At 40.2% G+C, this 26,095-nt stretch overlaps 1 protein-coding gene across 50 annotated transcripts in view; it reads left to right on the top strand.

Moving 5' to 3' along the window:
- The window catches only part of USP54 (ubiquitin specific peptidase 54), a 128,127-nt gene that overhangs the window by 76,788 nt on the left and 25,244 nt on the right, over nucleotides 1-26,095 (top strand). For 26 of the 50 annotated variants that reach the window (XM_060406644.1, XM_060406632.1, XM_060406638.1 and 23 more), the window contains 12 exons: nucleotides 9,151-9,285; nucleotides 10,990-11,103; nucleotides 11,245-11,327; nucleotides 11,713-11,818; nucleotides 11,922-12,068; nucleotides 13,732-13,881; nucleotides 15,569-15,737; nucleotides 19,709-19,840; nucleotides 20,012-20,392; nucleotides 20,646-20,877; nucleotides 21,789-21,922; nucleotides 24,967-25,134. In XM_060406644.1, the coding sequence (XP_060262627.1) occupies nucleotides 9,151-9,285; nucleotides 10,990-11,103; nucleotides 11,245-11,327; nucleotides 11,713-11,818; nucleotides 11,922-12,068; nucleotides 13,732-13,881; nucleotides 15,569-15,737; nucleotides 19,709-19,840; nucleotides 20,012-20,392; nucleotides 20,646-20,877; nucleotides 21,789-21,922; nucleotides 24,967-25,134 (1,951 nt within the window). Of the gene's footprint in view, nucleotides 1-9,150; nucleotides 9,286-10,989; nucleotides 11,104-11,244; nucleotides 11,328-11,712; nucleotides 11,819-11,921; nucleotides 12,069-13,731; nucleotides 13,882-15,568; nucleotides 15,738-17,074; nucleotides 17,246-19,708; nucleotides 19,841-20,011; nucleotides 20,393-20,645; nucleotides 20,878-21,788; nucleotides 21,923-24,966; nucleotides 25,135-26,095 lie in introns of all 50 variants that reach the window. The other 24 variants (XM_060406627.1, XM_060406608.1, XM_060406614.1 and 21 more) reach the window with 1 other exon arrangement.

Here is a 26,095-nt window from a genome sequence, read left to right as displayed (position 1 = left end):
GACCTTAATATAAACACAGCTTTTCTGGGTTCATATAGTCTTTTAGTTGCCATGCCTTCCTCTAGGTGATCTTCCCAACCTAGGGATCAAACTCAGGTCTCCCTCACTTCGGGCAGATTCGTTACTATCTGAGCCACTAGGGAAGCCTGAGTCTTTAGTAGTTCTTGGTGTTTTTGTTACGGAGTTTGGGTATTGCCTTTTTCTTTTCTGTCTTATATTCTCTCTCACTTTGTCCTGTTTAACAGATTTTCATATTGTGACATTTAGCCTCATACTTTTTTTAGTAGGTCCACTAATCTAAGCCTTCATGCCTTATTTAGTAAGGGAAGAGTGAGATATGCAGGGGTTGAGGTGGTGACAGGGAGGGTAGTCGGGGATGGTAAAGGTCAGCTGGTGAAAGAGTGAAAGGCTAGGGTTCTGTCAGCATAGCAGTTATATGGTATCCTGTGGTTAAGTTACATGTTGACTTTGAGGTGACCAGTTTGGGCATAATTCTATATTTTTTTCTCTGTGAGTATAATTGTAAGTATTTTTCTATTTAAAAAATTAAGGGAATATTTGATGAGGCCAGTAAGAATTCCTTTTTGCTGATACTTCATGACTTGTTTGCATTCTTTAGTGCTAAGTTTTATACATAAAATTCTTATTTCTTAGATTTTTTTTTTAAAACAAGAGACTCCAGAATCCCTGAATTTGAAATAGTCTGTAAAACTTGCCAATTCTATAAAGTCAGAATTCTTTATGTTAGAGCATAATTGCTAATCTCTAGAACCTACTATTAAGGGCAAAAAGAAACAAACATGTTCCTAGAGGAGTCAGAAGTTAGCCAACTTTCTCTTAATCTGATGTTTGGATGAAGGATTTGCCTTTCCAAGTCTGGCTGAAAGATATGTATCCCTGCTCTTTCTCCAGTTGTTTTTTACCTAGCACCTTAAATATACATTTACTATTGGCCTTATGTGGATACATTTGGATCATGTCTTTATTTTGTTTTTTCTTTTGGTCTGTGAACATCTGTCAATAATCCTGTCTTATAACCTTCACTGGTACAGTAGAATATGTTGTGTCCAGTACTTTTTGGTGGTTTGTACACAAAACCACAGAAAAGGACTAGTTTTGATAGTCCATTTCTTTTGGTCCTGTAAAATATACTGTTGGCTTTTTTTTTTTCTGTGTTACTTAACATTAAGTCCCTAAAGTAATTGCAGCCTGAAAATCTTCCATGCAAATTATTAATGAAGAATTTGTTAGTCTTTCTTCTTACTTTGAACCAGGATTTCTTTCAACTCTGATTTAGCAAATAGAAGGGACTTGTGTGCTCATTACCCTGTCCCTTCTAAAACACCAAATTTACTCCCATCTAGTATTACTGACCTAAACCGTTTTCATGCCTATAGCCCAGAGCTCTTACTCTGGGCTAGAATCTGCTCGTACACCCTGGCCCCCAGGGTATGACTTTACTTTAGTGTTGGTTTATTTATTTATCTCTATCCAGAGGAGGAAATCCGTCCTCTGTACTTAGTATGCCACAAAGATTTTGTTCTCCTTCCAGGGATTGTACTAGAGGCTTTGCAGTGCCAGGATGTAGGACAGAGTGTTTTTTGTTATAGGCAAAGAAGAATGCTGCATTGATTGATTAAATCCAATAAATCTTCTCAATTAGTGAATTTTTTTTTTAAGACTTAGTATAAGGCCTAAAAGCGTTGGAGAGGTGGTGATGATGGAGGTAGGGATGGAGGAAATAGGTTTTTGTCTATTAAGGTGTCCTGGAATGTATAAGTCTGTATCTGTAGAGCAGTAAGACTTTTGTGAAGGAGCAGTAAAGTCTATGTTCTGCTGATTGCTCACTTGTTAACTGGGAGGAAATTTGAGGGTTAAGGGAACAAATCTCAATATTTTTTGATTTTGTACCATGTAGCTGTTCCTATACTGGGGACTGAAACTTACACATAGGGAGTAAAGTGGTGTAAGGAATTACAGTCTGGTCATTTTTGTTTGTTTGTTTGTTTTCTGTAGATTTTAGGAATCTACATTCTTCATTGTCTTGTAGTCATTGCCACTATCAGAAAACAATAAACCCATTATCCTGGACTGACTATGTAAACCAGGAAATTAGATTTCTGGTATGTTACCCAGAAATTTTAGCTTGTAACAAACAGCCCTCACATAAGGAAGGTCCTTATGTCTAAGGCAGTGTCTAAGTTGAACTTCATTGTTTTGCCTATTTGTGGAATATGACTATTTTTGTGATCTTTCGGTTAACCTTTCTTAGTCTTTTTTTTTTTTTTTTTTTTTAACTGTTTAGCCACACTGCATACATTGCATGCAAGATCCCTGACCAGGGATGGAACCTGTGCCCCCTACAGTGGAAGCACAGATTCTTAACCACTGGACCATTGGGGAAGTCCCTAACTTTTCTTAGTTTTAAAGTTGTATTAGTCTGTCCCTAAGGTTTCTGAGTTAATTTAACGATTGACATAACTTGGATAGTATAAAACTTAAGCTCTTATCCTTTTAAAAATTATATATGTGCGGCTGAGTCTCATTGCTGTCCACCTGAAACTATCATGGCATTGTTAATTGGCTATGCTGCTACTCCTAAGTTAGTTCGGTCATGTCCAGCTCTTTGCGACCCTATGGACTGTAGCCCATCAGGCTCCTCTGTCCATGGGATTCTCCAGGCAAGAATACTGGAGTGGATTGCCATGCCCTCCTCTAGGGCATTCCTGACCCAGGGATTGAACCTGCATCTCTAATGTCTCCTGCATTGGCAGGCAGGTTTTACCACTAGCATCACCTGTTAATTGGCTATACTCCAATATAAAGTTAAATAAAAAGCAAAAATGAAATTCTAGAGTTCAGAATTTTACATGATATTTCAAATAGAGAATATGACTACAGGGAAAAATTTAGTAGATCACCATGATTCTTTCCTTTCCAGAGTTTATGGCAGAACCTGAAACTTTTACAATCTCACAATCCTTGTGCTTGTCCGGAAGGTTTCCGTGTTTTATTTCCCCATGGAGTGAATGGTTAGGATATTGATTCTCAAAATTTGATTTGAATACTGTTGGTAATCTATATGGTCCTACATTTTTGATCTTGGCAAAAACTAGCAGATTGACTTATATTTTAGTTTAGTTTAGCTCAATATTAGTTTATGATTGCCCACTGAAAGCAGTACTATTCCCTGATGAATCTGGCCTATTTATGCCTCTGTGTCTACCTGTCCAGTGTCTTGAAGTCTTGGTATTTCTATCTGGGTCTCTACCTTTGTGTGTATGTGGGTGTCTTTTTTGTATGAGTGGGAGGAATGAGTGTGAAAGGTAGTTTATGATGGTCTTTTACTTCACCGCTGCAAGTCCAAGGTTTTAGATTATGAACTGAGTGCAGATAAAGCCCTGAACTCATTGGGAGATAATGGTATTGATAACTGAGTTTAATTTAAAGGAACTGATAATAGGGTATGTGGTTAATTTTCTAATTAGGAAGTCCAGAGGCTATTTTAAGACGTAAGGTTAAAGAATCCCAGGAAAGAAACTGGCCAGCTGTTTTCTGCCTCCCCCAAAGTTTGAGCAGGTGTTTCTGTTGAACCAACTGGATAGCTTTTTCTAAGACTGTGGTAATAGTATTATGGTTATGTTTTAAACTAGAAGTGTTCTTATTTTTTAGAGGCATCTTCTGAAATATTTACAGATGGATAATGTCTGGTATTTGTTTCAAAATGGTCTGGGAAAGGGGTGAGTGGGTGGGTGGTATATATAGAATAAGCTTGGCCACAGGCCAATAATTGTTGAGAATGGATAATGGGTACAAGGAAATTTATTGTGCCGTTTTGTCTAACCTGATATGTTTGAACTTCTTTTCAACAAATGTTAAAAATCCAGTGTTACTCTTTTGGGTGCCAGAATGGTAAACATTTAAACATTCTTTCTCCTCTTGAAAGAAAACGTTCAGCTTTCTTTTGAACACACAAAACTAGGGTGAAATTTCTCTCTTTCAGCAGTCAGTGACCCACTAGGAGTAGCTCCTTTATCTTCCTTTCAAAGGATTGTGTTTACAAACAGGCTCAATTGGCCATATCTAGGTTTAAGATTTATTTAGGTGTATGATTTCCAGGAGGTGTGGGGAAAAAAAAGATAGTTATAAGAGCCAAAATTATAGATTTGGGAAGCTCAGAGCAAGAAGAGAAATCCAGAGAACTGAGTTAGTAGCAGTGTGTAACATGCCCTTGTATAAAGTATTGCTGGACACCTCTCAGAGGTGAGTTGGACTGCCAGCTAGGGCACTTTCCAAAAACCTTGGGTCCATAAAGCATCAAATTTAGTGACAGCCCTTTTCCTTGACCTGTATCTTCCCTACTCATGACTTCTTTTTGATACAAAGCTAGGAAGTTCTGAGAGAGAAATAATCAGCTATTCCTTGCTTAAAGACAAAGTCTGTGTTTTAGGGGAAAGAAAAAAAAATCTCAAGCAACAGCTGCATTTGTACATGCCAAAGTACAAAGACTTTCTGTCTTTATGGCGCTTTTATCTTATTTACATGGTTTTTACTAATCCAAATAATTATATGCCCATGTGGGTAGAATTGTTTTGCTACTTGATCCAGGAGAGATGGGTGGGGAAGCACCTGCTTTTAGTCATTAAAGTCTTGTTGCTTTTGCACCACATCCAAGAAAATAGTTAATAAACAAAAAGTAATTTGCCTTTTCCTGAGAATGGAAAGGAACACCTCTTTGGTTTCACTCTGTGAAGAAGAGCAGAGAGAAACCTCAAAGTTGGGTTTTCTATTTATTGAAATGAAACTGACAGGGACCCCACAGAGGAAAATGATTCCTGGGTTTTGGTTCTTCCTGCCCTCTCTCCCTCTCTGCCATAGAGCTCAGCAACTGGAAGAATACCAGTTTTTGTTCCTTACTGGTGCTACCACCTGTTCTTATTGCTGAACTAAATGTTCTTGGCTTTCTTTGGTGTGAATAGGATCTCCCTCTGGGAAAGGTGGGAGGAGGGCGAAAAAGGGAACAGGAGAAGGCTCGTTCCAGCCTTGTGCTCATGTGAGAGGGACACACAGAGTTAGTGTGCTGCCCTAACAGAGGGGCTTTGTGCTACAGCTTCTTCCAGAGCTGTGGCTCCACAGATGCATGCTGGGCAGGCTTAGGCTGCTTCATCCCTGATGCACAAGCTTGTTCCTAACAAGACCGATAATAATTGAAATAAGAAAAGAAAGAATATGCAAGCAGAGGCTATTCTGAAAAGATATTCAGTGTGTATGGAGAAAGCTGTCTGTAATTAAGAGGTTAAAAAAGAGTAGCGTGGGGATGATGCCGCTGAACACAAGTGCCAGATCTGTTGTTGCATATGCACTGTGGATGCAGGCAGAGCTCTGACTGTAAGTCTTTCTTTCCCTTGTTATCTAGGTCATGGGAAATCAGCCTCTTAAATACAAGCGGCAGAATAGAGAAGAGTTTCAACCTTCGTACCCAGATCTCAGAGACTGAGGAGGTAGCTCAAGGCAGAAGTGTATCTGACTCAAGGCCTTTCTTCATAGGTCAGTGCAGGCAGTAACCTAAAATAACTCCCAAATAGAATGGTAATGATAATAACAGTTAGCAGTTAGATAGCACTTTCATACTGTCAGACTAAGATATAAGTATCTAAGATATAAGTATAAAGATAGATAATTTATGTAATCCTTAAATAATCCTAGGAGGTAAATACTATTATTAATTCTCTTTTAGAAGAGGAAACTAAAGCCTAGAGAAGTTAAGTAACTTGTCCAAGGTCATATAGATGATAAATAATAGGGCTGGGATTTTGAACACAAATAGTATGTTTCCAGAGTCCATACTGTTATGCTATGCCATCTCGCCGTGGAGCTCTGTCCTTTCTCAAACAGGGTCATCGGAGCCATAAAGTATTTTGAGTGGCTGTTTTCTTAATTCTCTCTAGGATGGTAACATAACTATGTGTAGGAGAGAAGTTAATTCACTGGGAGCTGTTGATGCCTTCGAGTATTAAGGCTTAATTCTTGAGGAAACCCAGTTGAGAAAGACGAAAGGGGATGTAATTTGCATTTGTTGTGTTTGTACAGAACTCTCCTGAAACTAATTTTGTATTGGTTTGTTTTGGAACTGACTGTGGGCTCTGAACAAAGGACCAAACCTTATCTGTCCCTTGCCCAAGAGCACTGATGCCTTACCATTAATGACTGAGAAGAATGACAGGTGGGAATATGTTAGTGGTTACCAAGTTTGGCCCTGCTAAAGAGACTCTCTTTCATTATATCATCAAGTGTTCAGATCACCATTTGTACAAGCAGTCACTACTTCTTTTCCTACTTTCCTTTTCTTTTTTTCTTCACATTTTCCCAAGTTTCAAAATACCATTGGTCACTTGGTCGGTATCCAGTTGCCCTCTGGGAGTGTTCAACTGTGGACCTAGACCTTTCATTCTGGTCTAGTTTAAGGGGTCACTGATAGATGTTCTTTCACTTCCAGCAACAAATTATGGAAGATCTTGCTCTGCCTTTACCTGATCTTATAATAGACTTTTTAAAGCTTTCTAGATCAATCTAAAATAACTTAAAAGTAATTATAAGAGACCTCTGTCCCCAACTCCATGCTTGTTAAATAATACTAAATATGGTTTGTTGGTACTGCCTCCTTCATATCAAAGACTTGTTTATAGGCAAATAATAGCCAGGTACATGGTAAATTGTTCCCAAGTTACTATAGGGATAGATGTTCAATGTGTATGAGGTGGAATGATGATATTAAGAAGATAGGGTGAAGAAAACAGTTCCTACTTGAAATCAGAAGAATGAGGTTTAGTCCCATTTTGCTTGAACTGGTTGTATTACTTTAAAAGTTTTCACTCAAAAAGTTGATTCTTCATCTGCTTAAAAAGAGTAGGGACTTAGTATTTTCCCTTGATACGATCTACCCATATAAAATCATTCATTCATTTAAAACTAGATTTTTTAAAATTAAAAAAAAGTTTTTAAATTTATTTATACGCTGTTTTAGCTGTGCAGGGTCTTCCTTGTTGTGTGGTTCCCTGTCCAGTTCCGGCGAGAGGGGCCGCTCTCCAGCCGCAGTGTGAGGGCTTCTCACCCTGGTGGCCTCTCTCGTTGCGGAGCACAGGCTCCAGGGAGAGTGGGCTTCAGTAATTGTGGCGCTCAGGCTTGGCAGTTGCGGTTTCCTGGCTCCAGAGCCAGCCTCAGTAGCCATGGCCCACAAGCTTAGTTTCTCTGCAACATGTGGGACCTTCCCAGGCCAGGGATCCAACCTTTGTCTCCTGTATTGTCAGGTGGATTCTTTACCACTGAGCAACCAGGGAAGCCCGAAAACTAATTGTTGATAGCCTTTTACCTGCCAGTACTGTTCTTGGTGCGGGAGTATAGCAAGGAATTAAAGGATAGAAATTGCTGACTTCATATTCTAGGGAGTGCAGTTAGACAATAAATAAATAAAATATATGGTATGACTGTTGGTAACAAGTGCCATAGGGAAAATTAAAACAGGTAAACGTGGGAGGTTTAGGAAAAGTGGGTGAGGCTTGCTGTTTTAAATAGAGTGATCAAGGAATACTCTATTGAGAAAGTAATGTTTGGATAAAAATCGGAAGGGAATGAGTGACTGAGGTACTGCAAGTAAAGTGTCAAGTAAAATGAGGACCAAGAATTAGCCATTTTAGGTTGATGGGACCTCTTATTGTTAGCTCACATAGGTATTTTGATAAAAGTGATATCATTTCTCGTCTCATTCGTAAGTCTGAAAAATAACCCTGGATTTTTTTTTTTTTATATGAATAATTACTAACAAGGATTTCAGGAGAGTGACCTTCTTTGTCATGTTGATATGTAACTCACTGTTGGGGGAGTAGTTTATCTGGGTGGCTTAGTGTGGATCTGGGCCGTGTGATGTCAGCAAACACATTCTAATCTCAGGGTGGAGGGCCTAATACCACTGGGGAAGACACCCCAAGCCAGGTGTCACTTGTTGCCACTCTTTGTTTCCATTCTCTGCATATCACATTCACCATTGTTTCAAATACAGGTAAAGATGGAGAAGGCAGATACATTTAGTTACACCAAAATAAAAAACTACTGCGCTTGAAAGATACCAGAATACTAGAAGAGGTATTTGCTCTAAGTAGTGCTCACAGAAGACCCAGAAAAACTAATGCAGCTAGAAAGACTAAAATTAACCAGTTTGACTATATTAATTGCTGACAAGGATACGGGGCAGTTTATTTATATTCATGCACTGGTAGAAGTTTAAGTTGCCATAATCTCTTTATAATAGCAAAAAAGTGGAGACTGCCAAAATTTCTGTCAATTAAAAAATGATAAATAGGTGTGATAGAGTAACCTGATGTAATGCATACAGCAAGGAGAAGGGATGAAATGTGTGGATAATTTCAAAAACAATGCTGAATTTTTTTTAAAAAGTAAAATTCAGTGTGATACTTTTTACATAAACAAAGAACATATACACACAAGCATACTATATGTTATTGAGAGATAAATATACACACACACACTTACAAATATATATAAAGTATTAAAAACAAAAGATTGTGCTATGAACTCATGATAGTGAGTGGCTGGTCTTAAAGGAGACTTTAGCTTTATCTGCAGATTAGAAGTAAACATGATAGAATGTTTATTTCTGAGTGTTAGACATGTACGTATTTGTTATTCCGTTTACTTTTGGGTAATTTTATGGTGGCTAAACAGTTTAAAAGAAGAGGGCCAGATTTCATAGGATGAGTCACCAGAGAATAATTAACCAGTTTATTGACGTGTAATTTATCTTTATTTACTATAGACCATTTATCTCTTTATATATCAGAGGAAATGAGGTAACTGCATTTCTTTAATGCATGACAACAGTTTCTCCTAATGTGTCCTTAATGGTATATCACATTCAGATGGAAGAGCAAGGATCCTTATGAGCTCATGTCATTGCCCATTCTTATGAATCTTGTTTTTCACTTTTTTTGTTACTTACTGCAGGCATATCAACTCCTGGAAGGTACATTTGGTTCCATAGCTATAAGCATGGAGATGCTAGCATGGCAGACTGGGATGCATAGAAGCTGAGTAACAGCATTGTGCTTTTCCCCTTGTCTAACCTCTTCTCCACAGGGAATCTTTAACCAGTTTCAGTGCAGTAGTGAAAAAGTGCTTCCATCTGACACTCTCCGCAGTGCCCTGGCAAAGACTTTTCAGGATGAACAGCGTTTCCAGCTGGGAATTATGGATGATGCTGCGGAGTGCTTTGTAAGTGCTGGCCTCTGGCCCTCTTTGATACGGGGTGAGACTGTGGATGGCCTCCGTCAGGGACTTGTTACTTTACTGTGGTATTTACTGTATTCCTCATCTCTACAGCTGGCACTAGAATTTCCCTAGTTTCTCAGAGCCGTAAGTTGTCTCTGCTGAGTGTGAATTCATTCTCAGTATGAATTGCCTAGTGGGTTTATTCTTTTTCCTTCAGGCTTAGGGTCGTTTCGTGCTTGTCCTTGCACAGAACAGTAGCTCTCACCTTCAGAGGAGACAAGGCTCATTATGTAAATATAAATTACTGGGTCCTACTCTCTTGAGTTTCTGATTTGGTAGGTTTGGTAGGTTTGGTAGGGCCCAAGAATATCTGTAACAAGTTCCTAGGTGGGCTAATCCTGATACTACTGGTCTGGGGAACCACACTTTGAGAGCTCCTGCATTACCCAGGATAATTAAATAGAGAGTAGCTGAGTCCTTAGCGCAAACATGGTGTGCTACTTTTGGTGATTTTTAGTAGATAAGCCTCACTTTTTTCAACTCCAGGTGCCACCCATCAATCTTCAGAAGGCTCTCTTTGTGCAACTATTAAACAGTCTGAGTAATGTACATCCTATTACAGGTTAAAATGTACCCCTGAGAAACTGGATCCCTGATTTATTGCTGGTAGGAATCTGTAATGATCTAGCCACTCTTGAGAACGCTTTGGCAGTTTCTTTCTCCCCTGGCTGCACTGCACAGCATGTGAGGTCTTAATTCCCTGACCAGCGGTTCAATCCATGCCCCCTGCAATGGTAGTGCAGGGTCACAACTGCCGGACCACCAGGCAAGTCCCCTGGCAATTTCTTAAAACACTAAACTGGAAAACTACCATAAGATTCAGAAGTTAGATTCCTAGGCATGAATCCCAGAGAGATGAAAACATATGTTCATATGAAAACCTACCCATGAATATTCATAGAAGCTTTATTTATAATAGCCCCAAAGTAAAAAGTCTGAAATACTTTTAATGGATAGATGGTGAGACAAACCGTGGTACTTCTATGCCATGGAATACTACACAGCAGTAAAAGTAAACGGTTGATGTGCAGCTACTTGGATGATCTAAAGGGAATTATGTTGAGTGAAAAACGCAGTATCAAAAGGTTGATCCCATTTATATAGCATTCTTTTTTTTTTATAGCATTCTTAAAATAAAAAAATTTTAGAGATAGGAGCACATATTAGTGGTTGCTAATATGTTAAGGTTGGGGTTGAATGGGTAAAGTTATAAAAGGATAGCATTAGGGAGCTTTGTGGTGATGAGACAGTTTTGTTATCTTGATTGTGGAGGTGTTTACATGACTATACATGTGATAAAACTGAATCGAGCTTTACAGACCCACAGATGAATGTATGTAAAGCTAGTGAAATCTGAACAAACTCTGGACTGTGCTGATATCCATTTGCTGGTTTGGGTATCATACTATAGTTATGTGAGATGCCTTCTGTGGAGGAGACTGGGTGAAGTATACATGGACTGCCTATACAATTTTTTGGGGAAACTTTCTGTGAATTGATAATTATTTCAAATTAAAAATTTTTTAAATATATCAGAGATATTCTCACCTCCCAGAAGGATTGCTGTCTCTCTGAGTAAACTGCCAACAAATTTGTGCTTTTCTTTGTTAAATGTTTTTCATACACTGCTTTTGTTCCTTCCGTTAGGAAAACCTCCTGATGAGAATTCACTTCCACATTGCTGATGAAACCAAAGAGGACATATGTACTGCCCAGCACTGCATCTCCCACCAGAAGTTTGCGATGACACTGTTTGAGCAGGTGAACCTTATCTTTATCCCTATCACTTCTTAGACCTTTTCTTTAAGAACACTTTATCTCAGGATGTAGAGTGTCACATGGGGGCCAAAGCAGTTAATGACTGTGGCCTACTGGTTTCACTTTTTTTTCCCCTGGGCTTAGTGTGTATGTACCAGCTGTGGCGCCACTTCTGACCCGCTGCCTTTCATCCAGATGGTGCATTATATCTCCACTACTTCCCTTTGGTGAGTCTTACAGCGTTTCGTTCTCTGTATTCATAGGCATTTCTGAGTTTTAACCAAAGGCTCCCAGGTAGCTTGTAGCCTTATTGCTGAGTCTTTGCTATACCATGGGATCTCAGAACAGTCATTTTGAATAACCTTTGTTCTCTTCCTTTCCTGTCCTATCGTGGGAGGAGGAATGGGGATTCTGTGAGCTTTGGATTTGGGACCAGCAGGCTTACTTACTCTGTGGGACACTGAGGCTGGTCAGGACAAGGGGTTTTAGCACAGTGGACAGAGGAAGGAAGTCAAACATGTGAGTTAGGAATCCGCATGAATGATTTATTTGATTTAGCTATAACTCTGTACAACTCCCCAAATCATCCCCCTTCAACTTCTCATCTCAAAGCAATCAGGCTATTTGTATGCTGGAAAGACGAGAAAAACCCTCACCAAGCATGTTTGGTGAGCTGCTGCAGAATGCCAGCACCATGGGGGATCTGCGGAACTGCCCGGTGAGTTGTGGGGTTCAGAGTGGAGAGGAGAGCCCTGGAGTTAGTGGAATTAAGGCAGAGCCAGTGAGAAACATGTCAAACTGACCTGATATGTGTATTTCAGAGCAACTGTGGAGAAAGGATTCGGATTCGCCGTGTGTTGATGAACGCACCACAGATTATCACAATTGGGCTGGTATGGGACTCGGACCACTCAGACTTGGCAGAGGATGTCATTCACAGCCTGGGCACCTGCCTTAAGCTGGGTGATGTGAGTGTTAATTACCTGTATCTCTCACTTGGAGTTCTTATATCTTAGTATTGCTCAAGGGCAATGAGCTCTAAACACAAAGGTATATCCTAAAGGACAAATATTAAAGAGTTTTGAACAAATGGATTGTGTGTATATGTAGACATGTATGTGCATGCATGTACGTGCTCACATACCTTCTTTGTACAGGTGGCAAAGGCTTTCTGGAAGATATGGAATGATCTTGGCCTTGAAAGATACAATGGGCAGAGTTTAGTTATTGATAAGCATGAAGTAATTCAGTACTTCCTTAGTGATCCATTGGTTAAGAATCTGCCTGCCAGTGCAGGAGACATGGGTTTGATCCCTGGTCCAGGAAGGTCCCATGTGCCACAGAGCAGCTAATCCCATGTGCAACAACTGCTGAGCCTGCAGACCCTAGAGGCTGTGCCCTGCAACAGAAGAAGCCCCTGCAGTGAGAAGCCTGAGCATCACGACTGGAGAGGAGCCGCTGCTCACTGATCTAGAGAAAGCCCCCACGATGAAGACCCAGCGCAGCCAAAAATAAATAATTTTAAAAAATCAAATAATTCATAGAGTTATCCTGTGTTCTGCTCATTGTTAGTTAATACCAGCATGTTCATCCATGGGAGGTAGTGAGGTCAAAGAGGTGAGCAGTCCTGACTAGTGCTGCTGTGGGCGATGAAAGAGGTAGAAGTTGGTCACATGAGTCCCAGATATTAAATTCATGGTGAGGAACCAGTGTCTGTTGACACTGTAACGAATTGGCTTGGAAGAGAATTCTAGTGTTTTTCCATGCATCTATTCAGGGGAATAGGGAACAGACTTCAAACATGGGGTCATTGCCTTATCAGCTGCATGTCCTAGTATAGGCACAGCCAGAATTTTCCTTCAGTTCAGAAGAAGAGCCAGGAAGCTTGTAGTTTCCTTTCTACTGGTTTCTCTCTCTGATGGTCCTGTGACTAAGGAGATCCTTTGTTGTCTTTTAATGTCATTAAGTTATGGCTGAGAATAAGTGGACTACTGGGATCTTATTTTAGATTTCCTTGCCAAAGAATCTCTGACATAATAGCTATGCACAATAAAAATCTCATTTTTTTCCAAGTTTCTGTAGCATATGTTTTCTCTTCTACTTTTGTTTTGTTTTTATGATTGCTTTCTCAACGAAACAGGTTCCTTAAGGCAAGAGTTCTTGCCTTCAAACATTTTATATGTCTCTTTGTACCCAGGACAGTGCTGGACATCTTGGAATTGAAATACTAGTAACCAGTGTGAAGCAATTCCTCCTCCTAAGGCCTTTCTTATCCTCTACTTAGTGTCTCAGGAGGAACTTTATATTTATGGCAGCAGCTGATAAATAACTTTTGAAACTTAAGAATGTTTTATTCTTTTTTTCCCCCCAACATTCCTGGCTCCTCTTAGGATAAGCCCCAGCAAGAAAAATTATTAAAATGCATGAACAAACATCACCACCTTACCAGTTTGACCATTTTCTCTCTTTTCCTTAAATTCTGCCTTTTTAGGTTCATTACTTAGGATACTATGAACTAGCAAAACAAGAAGCAAGTCAGTACCTTAATTAAGAAATGATGGAGTCTTCTGAGAGGTGATATGAGAGGATTGAGTATGTGACTCTTCTTTGCTTTCTCCTCTTTCCCCACAGCTGTTTTTCAGAGTGACAGATGACCGGGCCAAGCAGTCTGAACTGTACTTAGTAGGAATGATCTGTTACTACGGCAAACATTACTCTACGTTCTTTTTCCAAACAAAAATCCGCAAATGGATGTATTTTGATGATGCTCATGTCAAGGAGGTAGGAATATTCAAACCCTTCTTGATGTGTTTGGTGACTGGAACAGAAAACTACAGTTATTTGTCTTCAGTGTTTCATTTTCATAATTTTATTGTCTATCTGCCTGTCTTCCCCCAACAGAACAAGTTCCTTGAAGACAGGATCAATTTATCTTCTATATTGTCTTTGAATCCCCTCACCAAGCATTCAGCACAGTTCTGTATTTATAGTTAAAAGGGCTTTTTAAATACATTCATTGGTTGATTTGAGCAAAAACAATCTAATGTCTCAAATTAGTTTATAAGCTTAGCATGGAATTCAGAATTCCAAATCTTGGAATTAACAGTGAATAATGCTTTGTCTCAGGACTGCTATAAATTGTTCTCTAGTAGTTATCTCCCTGAAATACTCCATCATGGATTAACGTGTTTTGGGATAGTATAAAAAAAATAAGGCCATGATGATATTTAAAGCTGGAAATTTGGTGCTATCTAAACCATGGAGTGTGTGGTTGAAGTAGTTTAAGTGATCCATGTGAGTTAGGAAGCCTCTTGTGATAAGGTTAGCAGCTAGGAAATTGCTGACTCTAATCTATCCCAACTTGTGGACCTTTCGTAATATCTTCCTCAAATAGTAAAGTGGGAATTTGTCAAATTCCCTGATTCTCTTCTTCGTCTCTTTTTCACTGTTGTAATTTGGGCAACTTATGTAAGTTCTTTGAGCTTTAGATTTTTTTATTTGAAAAATAATACGACCACCTTATAAAATAGTAAATAAGATTTGTATGAAAAAAGCACATAAATGTGTTTCAGTTAAAATAACTCAGTTATACGTTGACTGAACGTCTGTTATGAAATAAGCACTGCGATCGCTGTCTGACTGCAAGAACACACCATCTAAAAATGTGACTGGTCTAGACTTAGGAGAGAGTCAGTGTGGGGATTTGATTGGATTGTTGTTTCCACGGCTATCCTGTCACTTTTTCCCACTGCTGTGGCCGCACTGAATCCAGCACAAAGCTAAAGCTGCAGGGTTCAGCTGTCCATTCTAAGTAGTTTGACATTTTATGTCCTGCCACGTGTGAACTCTGAAACGGAATGTCACTTATTCTAAGGCAGTCTGTGAGAGAGTTTCTGTGTGCTCTCTAGATTCATACAAGTGATTTTAATATTTAGGAGAAAATGATAGAAATGCAGATTTCAAGCAGGGGCTTTTATTTGATGTCTGTGAAAAGAATTTGATCCCCAAGTACAACTGAAATTGCCTCACATAGCATATTCAGCTTTGGGAACTTGTATTCATATTTCACAACTGAATTGATGTTTTACATGAAGAAAAATAATTTTATTCATCATTCCTATCTGTTATAGGGTTTTAGCTAAAAGGATTTCACAAAAAAAGACTTAACAAAAAATTCATTGGTACTTTCCTGGTGGTCCATTGGTTGAGATTCTGTGCTTTCACTGTGCAGCAGGCACAGGTTTGATCCCTGGTTGGGGAACTAAGACCTGCATGCCTCATGGTGTGGCCAAAAATTAAAAAAAAAAGATTTTGTCTTAAATTTAGGTGTATGATCTCTTCTGTTATCTTTTTACCCAGTTCTTGTCTTTTCATCTCTTTTTCTTTAGAAAAATAGCACAGAAAGATATACGTTGAATTATGGACATGAAGAATAATTGGTCTTGCTTTTCTGGTTGTTCTGGTTCAGATTGGGCCCAAGTGGAAGGATGTGGTGACCAAATGCATCAAGGGGCATTATCAGCCTTTGCTGCTGCTTTATGCGGATCCCCAGGGTACCCCAGTGTCCACCCAGGACCTGCCCCCCCAAGTTGAGTTCCAGTCATACAGCAGGACATGCTACGATAGTGAAGATTCAGGTGAGCAGCCCAGCTCTTTACTTTCCTCCCTCCCTCTGGCCATGTGATGACTAGATAGTAGGGTCTTAAAGCCATGAGCCTAGCACTTGGCTGGGCTTGGAGAAAGGTAAAGCAGATTTGCCAGCTTGCACTGAAGCCCAAGTTGCGCCAGGCTTAGTTTCCTTCACTGTTGTCTGAAGATGTTGTCTTGATCACCTGGCCCCGATTCAGAAGTCAGAAGGAAGTTATGTTGATTTAGACTGAGATATTAAGTTTATGAGGAAACCTCATTATTTAACCATCTCATATTGCTAAGGTGACTGATTCTTACTAGTGATTTAACAGTGACGTGAATTGTTAGGACCAAGAAAATGATGAGTTACTACAAAGCTAGTCACTTTGTTTGGGATGAGAGATTTTTGTTTTAAAAGGCCAAGTGCAGAAGCAATATTCCTTAGCTGTTCACTTCTAATTCAATTATTTGGAACTTAAATCGTGTTTTCCTGTGGAAACAATTTCAGCTTTATTGCTAAGATCTCAGGCTGTCCCTCAGAAATTCATCCTATAATAGAAATACAACCCTAATGGTTTTGGCTTGATTCCTAAAATGAGGAAAAAGTCATGTTCTTTTTCCTCTTTTGGATCTAGGGCTGGATGGCCCTGAGTATAATTTTGGAAGAGAAGAGACTCATCTCTGGACTCTCTTCCTCTTCCTTTGTGCCTCCCTCCCACTTGGTGTGCTCCCTCCACCCTTGCGCCCCACCCAGACCGGCTCTGCCGCTTCTCCCTTCAGTCAAACACCCCTTCACACTGTCGTGCTTATCGCAGCCGGGTGTGCAGAGGAAAGCAGTCCAAATGAACTGATTCACACCAGAGTATAAATGACTGCCCCTGAATGTCTCGTGCATATTAAACATGCTTATGATTTATAATATCAACTAAATTTTTACAAATGACTGCTCTGACAGTATAGGAGAAAAATTATGGGATAGGGAAGCAACTTGTTATGTGTGCCAGGTCAGCCTGGGACTTGCCATCTAACTAGATTTTACTTTCCACAGTGTTTTCCTTTCTTCTTACTTTTCCCTCCTTAGGCTTTCTAAAAGCCCCACAGTTTTTCACAGTGGCAGGCACATTGAGGGCTTCAGCAAGGTAGGGGCAGGAGTGGGAGGCATCATTTATATGTGTGTGTGTCATCTGAGGTTGGGTGTCAGAAAGAACGGCTCTGGTATATCCTTCTTATCCAACTGTTTAGGAAGTTCCTACCTCATGGGCCTTTGTTGCCACCCAACTCTTTGCCCCTCTCTCTGTCACTGTCCTCTCTCTGCTCACCTTTGCCTATCTCCTCCTTCCCTCAGGGAGGGAGCCCTCCATCTCAAGTGACACTCGAACAGATTCCTCAACGGAGAGCTATCCCTACAAACACTTCCACCATGAGTCTGTGGTCAGTCACTTCTCTTCTGATTCTCAGGGGACAGTCATCTATAATGTGGAGACTGATTCCACGTCTCAGAGCAGTCGGGACACAGGTAGGGACTTAACACAGTCAACCCTGCCTGCCTTACTCTGTTCTACATAGAGGGTCTCCCAAGGAGAAGGAAACGGGGCAAGTCAGAAATGTTTCTCATGCAAAGAGGGCAATGCAGAGAACTTGGGTAATTGACTGGGATGAAAGGAAGCAATGCCAATTCTGAATGAACAATGGTGTTCCACTGGACATGTGCCTGTCAACAGCAGCTTCTCAGTAAGGACCATTGTAATGAGATTATTTATGTGATTATAATGTGATTGTTTATCCTGAAGTCTTTTTCTAAAGACTTTTCTCCTGCTGTGCTCTTGATCCCTCATTCTCATAGTGTCCCATTAACCCTTGTGATCCTGTACCTCATCACATTCTCATCCCAAAGGGTTTTGTGAGAAGGGACGTATGTATGGATGGGGAACCTGCTCATCACCTTGCTAGGCTTCCTGAAGGACAGAGAACCAAAAAGATGAAAAGCTAGCCTGTTTGTTATTGTGAATTCCATGCAGAGAACATTCTTGAATTGTTCTGTTAATCTATGGAAGATTGTGCCTGTGTCAGTAGAAGAAATCATTACAGGATATAAAAGGAAGAACAGTGAGTGACTGCTGAGATGAAAAGCTCATCGTTGGAAGCATAGCACAGTACCCATACTCTTAGAGACTTGGGAATTAGTGCTCTCATGGCTTCAGATTGGTGGTTTACATTCTATGCATCCCCTTAAAAGAAAAGAGAGACTCTCAAACATATTCAAAAGTATACAGAATAGTATGCAGCCCCTTCATGTCCCTGTCACCTAGTTTCAATAATTATAACTCTTTGTCGTCTAGTTTTATCTGTACCTCTGGCCACTTCCCCTACTCGTGGATTATTTTGAAGCAAATCCCAGACATTATATCCCCTTTCCAAAAGTATTTTAGTATGTATCTAAAATAATCATCTTTTAACATACCATTAACTTCTTTAAACCACTAAACCAGTGAGTGTTCAAATATCCTATTGTCTATAAATTTCATATTTGTAGTAGTTTTTTTTTTGACTCAGAATCCAAATGAGTCACATTGTAATGGGTTGATAAATCTTGCATATCTTTTAATCTGTTTGTGCTATAGTTTCTTCTCGTTCTAAATTTTACTGATTGTGTCTATATGGTAAACTTTAGCATATTTCTTTGTCCTCTGTATTGTTTATAAATTGGTAGTTGGATATAGTGTTTTGGTCAGATTCATGTTGGATTTCTTTTGATGACTATTGTATGAATGACTATGGCAAAGTGTGATTTTTGTTAGATGATATTTCTGAAACGGAACCAGGGAGAAACCAAGTCACAGGATAAATGAGGAGAGTCAGGTTCATTTTAAGGGTTTGTGAATGGCTGGGGCTGGGGAAGCATGCACATTGGTTTAACATTTGTGGATTTAGTTGTTCCAGTTGATTTCCTCCTTTCTTAAATCTTTCTTATCAGCCCAGAGATTGCAAATTATTAGATAAAAGCAATAAAAGATTGTGTTGGTAAGTGATTGTAAATATGTAGCCATATCATTACATCTTATACCTGAATATGTATAAGGATTTTCATAACCAACATATGAAAGCAAACTTCTGCTAGCTCTCAGACATGTTGAGAACCCTAGGGGGTTTCCTCCAAGTCTACATTCCAGTTTATTTCAGTTGCTTAATTCACCTTTGGCTTCCAGCAGCTTAGACCTTTAGAATCTGACTGTGGTCAGATCATACATATGTACATACAGTGTGTACATTTACATACTGTGGTCATGAAATGTGGCAAGTTACATAAAAGAGCCCAGATCTCCCGGGTTTCCCAGAGATTAGTATTGAGGAACTATGAAATGTAATCCCTGGGTGAAGTCAAATTTGGTAAGACTTGGGTTATGGCTGGGAATGATTTGAATTATTCAAAGTTCAAATGTCCTTTGGGATGATTCACACTTAACGCATGTTTAGAATTGGGTGTTAAAGCCATACACAGTCAGAGCTTTCATGGGCAAAGGCTAGGGCCCCTGGGATAATATCAGATGTAACAAAAATTAGCCTTCACTTAATTTGTGTTGTTAAATAAATAGAAGGAAAACTCTGTCTTCTTTTGATGAGAATTAAAATACATTGATACATGACATTCTTATATAATCTTTAAAACTTTTGCTTTTTAAAAACTACCAAGTGATGTATCCTTCTGGGTCACCGGGAAGGATTATGAGGGAGATTGAGACTGGTCATTGCTCAGGAGACACTGTAAATTTGGAAATTCCTGATAAATACTGAGCTTCTCTGCCTTTGTCTGCTGAGAGATTCCTGCTGCACTGAAATCAGATACGTAGTTTTGGCCTCTACAGCTTCTGATCCCCTAAGTTTGGCGACGCTGCCATGAATCCCAAAGGGAGAGTAGGTTCTCAAATGGATGGAGGTCAGTCTCAGATACCAACTTACCTCATTTCCTTGTTTTCTTCAGGACACCTGACTGACAGTGAATGTAATCAGAAACTCCCATCCAAGAAAGGGTCATTGATAGAGCGCAAGAGGAGCTCTGGCCGGGTCAGGAGGAAAGGCGATGAGCCTCAGGCCTCAGGGTACCACAGTGAAGGCAAGCCCCCCTGCAGAGCTTCTCTTTCTTTCTTTACTCTATCTCGCTTTTGTCACACTTCAGCCTGTGGCTTCTTCTCTCTGCTCAAAGGCCTTTCTTTTTCGACTCTGGGGTCTGGGTATCCATGATGGCTTTAAACATTTACAGTTGTTTCATTCTTTGTGTTTTTAGGAGAAACACTGAAAGAGAAGCAGGCTCCTAGGAATGCCTCCAAATCATCCAGCAGCACCAACAGGCTAAGGGATTTTAAAGAGACAGTCAGCAATATGATCCATAGCAGACCATCCCTGGCTTCTCAGACCACCCTAGGACCTCCTTGTGCAGGGAAGGGAGGAGAACAGACCGACAAAAAACCTCCTCGGAGCCTGCCTTTACACTCTCGTGACTGGGAAGTAGAGAGTACCAGCAGCGAGTCAAAATCCAGTTCTTCTAGCAAATACCGTCCAACATGGAGACCCAAACGAGAGTCTCTGAATATTGACAGTATCTTTAGTAAGGACAAAAGGAAGCACAGTGGCTATACCCAGCTTAGCCCGTTTTCTGAAGATTCAGGTGAGAAGATAATTAGGGAAGAATTGAGCTTTTGAATAAAGTTGATTGAGATATATATATATATAGCCTGAGGTTTCTGGTAGACTTGGCAAGGTACATTTTTACCTTGAAGGGTAAGAATTTTACCCTCCTGAGTGGCCTGTTGTGGATATGAGCTCAATGAATGAGTCACTAGAGGGAGGGGTTAGTTCTGTCTTGTTTTGAGGCAGATGCTAAATCTACCTCTTTCCACACTGTCCTTTGATCGGTATAGCAAAAGAATTTACACCAGATGAGTCAAGCAAGCCACCTGCCTGTGACGTTAAAACTGGTGGACCAAGCCCCCAGTACAAGATCTGGGGCCCAGCACGGCCAGGCTGTCACCTTTTAGAGCAACACCCTCGCCTAATCCAGCGAATGGAATCTGGCTATGAGAGCAGTGAGAGGAACAGCAGCAGCCCCGTCAGCCTGGATGCAGCCCTGCCTGAGAGCTCAAGTGTCTGCAGGTATTGTTTGGCCTTTGAATAGCTGTGTTGTTCCTCACGGAAATGTAAGCCGCCAAGAGGCTTCTTAACTCACACAAGCTGAAGAGATGCACTGTCTTTCCCCCTTGTGGGCAAGCAAATGTGGTCTATCAATTTCTGTGGCAGCAGCACCCTCTGCTGGGGGAAGAAGCAAAGGCACTTGAGAAAGGGGAGACAACTTTTTTAAAGTGTTATATATAAAATAACTGGCAAACTTAATGAAAGAATGAGTTAGTGAATTGAAACTTGTATACGATCAGAGAGAAAATCCAGTTGTTGTTTATTCCTGCCTTTTGTTTTACTATTATTTTTTTTTAGGTTCATCAGGGATTCTGTGTCTTATGAAGCCAATGATGTTCATCATTCCATAAGATAATGATGACAGCTTAACAGTGGTCATTGCACCTTGTCCATAAAACCCATTTGCTGTATATATTTCAGATCTCCATACATTGTTTTTTTTACTGAGTTGCCTCAGAGACAAGTTTGCTAACAGTATAGTTGCTTTGAAAGGAGGGACATCATCCAAAAGGTTGATAACTATATCACCATACTTTCCCACTGCTCTTCCCTGACCTCAGACCCTGTTCAGTTTAACACATGCAAAGATGCTATAAAAGTGTAGGAAAGAGGAAGGCAGTCTATATGAGAACATTTGTTTATTAATTCATTAAAGAAATTTTGTGCCAGACACACACAAAACGTGAATGAGGTGCGATAAGATGGGGAAATGAATGGGTGTTTCGATATTCAGAAATAGTTTACCAGATATTTTAATGTTAGTTTGGTGCTTTAGGTTTTTGTTGTTGCTTTTGGAGGGAATTTGGTCCTACGCATGTTGCTATTTACCAGCGTTCTGATGCTTTCCTTCGCCTCTGGTTTCTGTTTTGAAGGGATCCAAGTGCTAAGAGGTCAGCAGGGTTGGCCCCTTCCTGGCGTCACATCCCTAAGTCTCACAGTAGCAGCATCCTGGAGGCAGACTCCGCTGTGTCCAGGAGTGGCTGGATGAAGAACCAGCCCCTTTCAGGTAAGTGGAGGGACACTGGATTTGGACAGCTGGATTTCACTGCCAGTTCTGTCTGGGAAACAGCCTAACCTGAGCACATTTGAAATGAGAGGGCAGTTGCGCTTCGTTCCACCAGAATGTGAATGTGGAGGCATTTGATCTGCTCTCTCTCCAGGTTTATCTTTTTCACTGTTGTTCTATCACAGCCCTCCTGCTTGCTCCTTTGCTTCTGGTGGAAGCAAGAAGGAACAGAAATATGGTGAACAGTGTCAGGAGCACCTGCTTTCCTCCGAAGAATAAGTCCTGGGGCTTTCCTCGGTGTAGAGGCATCCTCTTGGGAATGGACTTTTTATTGTTTATTCCTCTGAATTGAGATAACAAGGAGGACATGTAGACTCTAGACAAAATTGGGAAATGAGCAGGTCAGAGCTACCCTTACCCCTGCCTCTCTATCCTGCCTAGTATCCTTGCTTGGTTTTTCCTTCTTGAACGTGCCTGTGTCCCTCCTTCTCCAAAGAAGCTCTAAAGGGATGATCTGACTCTTTTGCACTAGATATATGTGACTGGAAATGCGTGAAAATGTGCTTTCTTTAAGAGAAGCTAGTATTTTCACAAGTCAAAGCTTAAAGATAAAGGAATATTGGAATTTTAGGCATCATACACCAAGCATAGAAATTTGAGGTAGTCATAGATTTTATATCCTATTTGCATTCTTCTCACAACACGCATATATACTTAGAGTGCATATTCAAATAAGCAGAATGAATAGATCCTTACTTAGAGCAGAAAATTGAGGTAATTGCTATATAGTCTCCCCAAGATGGAGACTTTTTGTGATTTTTGAGGGAAGATAATATGTATTCAGTATTGTTTACTCAGCTGAGGATTTCTGGGATCTGCTTGTCTAACTTAAAAATCAACCTTCTCTGAAAGGTGTGTTTCATCATCCCTCTCTTTTTCTGGTATGTTAGATGAATTGGGAGTCGCATGTGTGGGCAGAAGTTTAATTATGATCTGATTTAATGAGCATCTGAATATAGATTTGTGGCCAGCTCACTAGGGAGATGAGGCCAGAATACTACACGGCAAACTGTAGAGATGAGCCCAGGAACTTTACTGGTTTGACAGCCAGTTCTCTTAATGACCACGGAAAGTTCCTAGCGGTGGCTGGAAGCATGATATGCAGCAGAAATAAAAAGGTCTGAACTCTTTCAGGTATGAGTGAGGGGCATAGACTGCTAACATCTGGCAAAGCAGAACAATGCATGTAGGGGCAGATAATCTCTGAAATTCTGGGCTAGAGTAGGTTACAGTTAGAAACCCATGGAAGAAATTTATTCTTCCTAATGAAATTATAGGTTTAGTTTATTTCCCACATTTTGTCTCATATTGACTAACATGGCTTTGAGATACCCGTGCTCTTACTTCAGCCTGTTCTCCCTTCTCTTTTCTTTAACAGCCAATAGCTTTTCAGTACACTGAAGACTGAATCTCATGACTTCACTGATAGCCCTGATTCTAGACTAGCTGTATAGAATTCACCAACTGGATCCCTCAACTTGTAAAAGATATTTGGCAAGGAGCTAGAATAAATTCCTTATATACTGTACTACACTACCATCCTCCTTGTATAGTAAACTATTTTTTTTTAATCTGGTGACTGATCACTCTTTTAAAAAATTACAGAGGTTAACACAAGTCCAACAGTTTGGTAACTTGCGCTGTGCCTCTTCAATTTGAAGGAAGTAGTGTTACCATTCGGAGAAGGCGATGGCACCCCCACTCCAGTACTCTTGCCTGGAAAATCCCATGGACGGAGGAGCCTGGTGGGCTGCAGTCCGTGGGGTCGCGAAGTCTGATGCGACTGAGCGACTTCCCTTTCACTTTTCACTTTCATGCATTAGAGAAGGAAATGGCAACCCACTCCAGTGTTCTTGCCTGGAAAATTCCAGGGACGGGGGAGCCTGGTGGGCTGCCATCTGTGGGGTCACACGGAGTTGGACACAACTGAAGTGACTTAGCAGCAGTAGCAGCAGTGTTACCATTATGGTATATATCTTTCTACATCTCTTTCTATGCTTTGTATTCTGTGTACAAGTATAATGATAAGTTTATTGTAGTTGTTGTTTAGTTGCTAAGTTGTGTCCAACTCTTTTGCAACGCCATGGACTGTCGCCCACTAGGCTCCTCTGGCCATGGAATTTCCCAGGCAAGAACACTGGAGTGGATTGCCATTTCCTTCTCCAGGGGATCTTTTTGACCCAGGGATCGAACCCACGTCTCCTGCATTGGCAGGTGGCTTCTTTACCACTGACCCACCTGGGAACCCCTAAGTAAACTTATTACTACCATTTAAAAATCAATAAAAGGAAGTTATACTATAGATATTATTATATCACTTGGCTTTTCGCTTAATATATCATGGGTATCCTTTTAGATCTATTTGATTCCATCTATGAACACTGATAAAATTAAGGTTTACTACTATGGATATTTTACAAACTCATTTGGAAGGAGGTGGAAATTAAGGGAGAGAAATTGACTTGCTTGAAACTTCCTGGTGAGTTAGTGGCAGTAGAGAATACTCCTTAGTAGTTAAAGGCTTGGATTATGAATTTAACCTATTTGACTTTAATTCAGCTTTACCATTTGCCATCTTTGTTATTTTGGGGAAGCTGTTTATTGTCTTTGTGACTCAGTTTCTTCATTTCTTAAAATGTGGGCAATAATAGTATCTACCTCACATATTGTTGTGAGAATTACATGAAATAATACAGGTAAAAGTGCTTGCAACTATGCCTGTCACATAGTAAATACTCAACAAATGTTAGTTGCTATGTTGTTATTTGTGTTATAAAGTGCTCAATAAATATCACTCTTATTATTATTATTCATGGCCCAGGCCTCATCCTGAATCTGATATGGAAAACACTATCCAAATTTGCATTCCAAACTGAAGCCAAGAGTTCCAAAGAAAAAGCAGTGTGGTGACCAGGAATATAGCAGGTGCTTAGTCTTGGTTATGGGAAAGTGGCGATTTCTCTTCTCCCTTGCTTGTATTCCAGGTGGGGAGATATCTTCCAAAACTGAACTGGATGAATTGCAGGAAGAAGTGGCCAGAAGGGCACAGGAACAGGAACTTCGAAGGAAACGAGAGAAGGAATTAGAGGCAGCTAAAGGGTTTAACCCTCATCCCAGCCGCTTCATGGACTTGGATGAACTGCAGAATCAGGGTAATTGTTGTGAGCGTTAGGTTGTGGGCGATGGGGACAGAGAGAGGGGGAAGGAAAAAGGTATTTGAGTTCATAAATTCTGTCTTTTCTTTAGCAGAATTATATTTTATCTTAATTTAGCCATTTCAGTGAGAACTAAAGTAGGAGGTAACAAGCCTGTTAGATAGAGACAGGCACTGATTTGGGGCCTGTTAAAAGCTTGTAGATTAGAGATAGTACATTGTTCATGAAAAGTATTTCTGATGAGCAGCTATAGAAGGTGTAAATTAAACTACTCACAGTTCAGAAACAGCAGAAAAAGGCAATGAATGAACCACACTGACTGTGAGGGGAATTCTTCAGCAGGAAGATGCCCTTGAGATTTCCTACCTGGAGCTTCAGGGAAGTGGATCTGCCAAGGAGGTTCTAAGAACAAGAGGCTGACTGCCTTTTCATCCTCTGATGGTTCATTTTCCAATCTCACACAGTTTTCCTGGCCTTTATTTCAGCTGCTCTGGCTGCCCCAAATTAGTTACTGTTTTTTTCTTCGATTGCTTTAAGATGTCGTTTTACACCAGGAGAGACTAGCCTTCAAAATAAGAGTTTAAAAAGGCTGAGGTATCTCTTTTAAATAGGCTCTGAAACCTATATCTCTGCTTGTCTATGAAATAAATCTATTGTTCAGAACCTCCAGCCAGATACAGCAGATTGTGCTAAAGCAGTGTAAAGAACAGGAGCCTGGGCTGTTTTGGGTGGCTGCTTTCTCTTGCCCACTTCTTTCTTATTATCAACACTCAAAGAAACTTCCTGGGCTTTTTGAGGGGCCCCCTTTCTCCTCTGATTCTCCTGTCTTTTGATTCAAAGCAATTGTTGCTTTATACTTCCCAGAATATTGTATTTGTCTCCAAATTAGCTTACCTTTCCTAATTACTTAGCTATCCCTATATTTAGATAGCTTTTTCTGATTTTTTTTCCTTAAGCT

This window comes from Ovis aries, chromosome 25 (genome assembly GCF_016772045.2).
Source record: "Ovis aries strain OAR_USU_Benz2616 breed Rambouillet chromosome 25, ARS-UI_Ramb_v3.0, whole genome shotgun sequence".
In the NCBI taxonomy this organism is placed as follows: Eukaryota; Metazoa; Chordata; class Mammalia; order Artiodactyla; family Bovidae; genus Ovis; species Ovis aries.
This window is presented reverse-complemented; position numbering and strand designations above follow the sequence as displayed.